Raw genomic sequence first — 3,684 nt, 5'->3', positions numbered from 1 at the left:
GAGCCGCCGCTGGCAACAACCCTGAACCCCCCCACCCACACACACACACACACATCCACTATCCACTCACCCGGTGCGTGCGGGGGTAGCTCCCTCCCTCGCCGGCAGACGGCGCCGCCTCCTCAGGAAGTCCCAGTGGCTGCTGGTGACCCACGGGCCTGGCCCCCGCGCGGGAGGAGGGGGTGAGCCGACGACCCCAGACCGCCTCGTTCTCCTCGACCTCCTCCTCCTAATGCCATCATCATCACCTCCTCCTCCCCCTCCTCGCCCTCCCCACCATCCTCTTCCTCCTCCACCTCCACCTCGGGGTCTCGGGCTCGGACCTCGCAGCGCGCGCTCACCAGCAAGGCCCAGCACCAGCACCAGCTCCCCCACGTGCGCTCTCATCAGCAGCATCTCGTCTAAATGACAAACCCCCGGCACCGCGACGACGACGCGGCCCCCCCGTTCTATATGATGTGCCTTCCGGTCTGTCAGTCTAGTCCGCCTGGTCCCGTATAGGCTAGACGTCTTGTCTTCACCTGCAATGGAAAAGAACGTTAAAGCTGTAACTTATTTTATTATTCTATCCCAGATCTGAATCCGGTGGTTCATTTTGAGCTAATAGAGCTAATAAAGCCTGCCTGCTTGCTCAGGGGATAATTGGATAATTGAATCTTGCCCATCAGGTCAAAATTCTTCAGATCCTGTATCTATAGGTGAGACATCAGATCTAAAGAAAGTCTAAATGGAAGAGCAGAGAGACAACATTCAAACGACTCCAATTGTATAATATTGTATTAATATATTCTATACAGATTGGACAAAATTACAATTTTATTCATTAAAATATAATAGAGTATAAAAAAGTATAATGAGGCTTTAAGTTTGATTTATATTAGTCACACGACAGCGCCAGAAATAGCAGAAGATAGCCAAAAATATCCAGCAATAGTGAAAAGTGGCTCAAAATAGCTAAGCATAGCCAACGGTAGCTGAAATTTAGTGTCATCAAGTGGTATTTCAAAACGATTCAATGGAAACTCTTAAGAAATTGCTTACTAGTCCTAGCAGGAGACTCCAATCCCCAGGATTTAATTTAAATTAACACATTCTTGTATTTGCATTATTCCATTCCAGTATTTTAAGTTAAGCTTTCGTGGGGGAAACAAGAAAAAGATTTTAAAATTCACTCCCCAGCTCTATTACCACAATGGATCTTATAAATAAACATTAATGCAAATTTTCTGACCTATGGAATCTACTTGTGACCTATGCTATGACCTTTAACCACTTTAACCCTCTAAAATGTAGTGAATCGGACCTGACTTGCAACTGTATACTCAGTCTGCTCTTTCTTGTCTCCTATACACCAAATCTCTTTGCCCCAAAAATAGCCGATCTACAAACTATATGCCATCTTCTGGTCAAGGTTCCCACCATAGAATATAGGGATGCTGCGGGGGTTCAACTAGTTCAAATTCTGTGGGGGAGGAAAAAAAGCGCCGGCTCGCCAAACGGTCTGTCCGGTCAGAGCGTGGTATAGTACATTACCTCTAAACTTTGAGCAAAGCAGGTATAAGATTCCAACCAGCAACCTGTGTCTCATGTGATATGATCCTACATTCCAATGGTTTCAAACCTTTACATTTCAAGGTCTCCCCTTAACTCTGACAGTATACAAATGGAACCAAATGGACCCCAACAGGTCCATTTGCTTCCATTTGTACACTGTCAGAGTTACAGACTTGTAAGGGTCAATTTAGCCCCCCATAAAGGAACCTATTAGAGTCCCTGGAATCCACTTTGAGAACCACTGCTACAATCAAATCTATCAGAAAATGGGTAAAAAAAAAAAGAAAAGCAAAAAGAAACACACCGGGACAGTTAGCTCCTGCTGTCTGCTTGTTAATAAGGGTCCACTGCTGTCTCCTCTTCACGCCAGGTGTCTCTCACCCTCTCTCTCTCTCTCTCTGTGTGAGTGTGTGTGTGTGTCTCTGTGGCTGACAGACTGACTGTGAGGACCCCAGCAGGAAAGACCGTTTGTTTTTAAAGAGTTTCCTTTAGGGGAAAGTTACCAAAAAAAAAGAAGAAAAAGACCCCGCCCCCTTCAGATTGGGGAGAAAGAGACCCCTCCTCCCTTCCCCTGACGCTTTCAAAGACCTCCTTGCAACAATCCTCGGAAAGACCCCCCCCCCCCCCCACCACACCCAAGCTCACCCCCCACCAACCTCCTACCTCCCCTAGCTCTCGCACTCGACCTGGACTGGAACAATCTACCCTTTTGCAAATCCCGCCCCATTCTGCCCTGTTACTATGATAGGACATTTGACCCTGGCAGATTGTTTTTATAGTGGCAGTGAATGGGATTTTTTTTTCCCTTCATAGCCTCATTACAGCTATATAAAGTACCAAAGGAAAAAACATCTAGGTGATATTAATAAAAAGGGAAGACAAAGGTACAGTAGTTACATTGCAAAACAGGGGGTTTACCCGAAAATATATGTTTTAATTTGTTTAATCCCAGTGGGACAGAATCCTCTTTTGCAGATTCTTTTATAGTGGTAGTGGATGGGATTTTTTTTCCCTTCATAGCCTCATTACAGCTATATAAAGTACCACAAAAAACACATCTACGTGATATTAATAAAAAGGGAAGAAAAAGGTACAGTAATTACATAGCAAAACAGTAGTTTTCCCCCCGAAAATAAATGTTTTAATTAGTTTAATCCTCTGGATCAGAAAGAGAATAGACCGCGCATTGCATCCTGGGTAGGAAGAGGACAGAAACTATAATCCTAACCTCACATAATAGGCTGGCTTTTCGTAATTCTGCCCATTTAAAATATATGTACCCAATCGTGACTCTTAGACCATTGATAATGGTCCATGTGAACTAGTTTGTTGAAGCTTATTCATTATGATGAGCGAGATCACGGCCGAGATCGCGGCCGTACCGGGCGATCGCCGTGTCGCGCACTGCGGACAGTTTTGAAAGCCACATTTAACATTCTCCACTGCACAAACTCCCACCCCCGATAGCAAAAAGTGAATGTTTTTTTCTGGTTGGCCAGTCAGGGAGTCTCAGGGACCAATCAGAAGGCTGACAAACGGTCTATTCTCTGACCTCTCTCTCTCTCTCTCTCTCTCTCTCTCTGGGGATGTGGGGCGAGCTAGTGCAGACCAATGATCTCCAGGGGGTCTTCAACAGGGGGTCCAGGACCCCATAGGAGGTCCTCAGGGATACCGTTGTTTTCCTGTTGAGACTGGCACATTTCTCCCAGGTTTTTTCATCTCACTCACGTCACTTTGTCTGCTGACCTCACTCAGCAACGAAATAAACAGAAAAATAAACAACATTTTAAATGAAACAAATCACAGGAGGCAAGCAGTGATCACCCCATGATGTGCAGTGCAATATAGTTTTAAATGCACTACATTGCATTGAAGTACCCGAACCAAAGGTCAAGTTCATAAAGTATTGAGGGTTTGCGTGGTTAAAAGGAAACTTGACTCAGGAAAACACACATGGAGATGACATGTATTGGTCAAGGTGATGCTAGCAGCCAGCAAAAAAAATAACAAGATTGTTAAAAGTGACTCCCCAACTTGTGAGCAGTGGCTGTGCATTGTGGAGGAAATATATGTGATGGAGAGATTTACACACAGACTGGATACAAGAGGAACTGCTCTGACATCACACTT

General features: G+C 45.1%; 1 protein-coding gene across 1 annotated transcript in view; it reads right to left on the bottom strand.

Moving 5' to 3' along the window:
• mmrn2a (multimerin 2a) overlaps positions 1-229 on the bottom strand; it is a gene marked incomplete at its 5' end in the record, with an annotated part of 58,142 nt that extends 57,913 nt beyond the window's left edge. The window contains 2 exon segments of the mRNA XM_080740566.1: positions 71-84; positions 86-229. Of these exon segments, the coding sequence (XP_080596692.1) occupies positions 71-84; positions 86-229 (158 nt within the window).
• Between the last annotated feature and the right edge of the window lie 3,455 nt (positions 230-3,684).

This window comes from Nannobrachium achirus (genome assembly GCF_963921795.1).
Source record: "Nannobrachium achirus genome assembly, chromosome: 13".
Taxonomy (NCBI): Eukaryota; Metazoa; Chordata; class Actinopteri; order Myctophiformes; family Myctophidae; genus Nannobrachium; species Nannobrachium achirus.
This window is presented reverse-complemented; position numbering and strand designations above follow the sequence as displayed.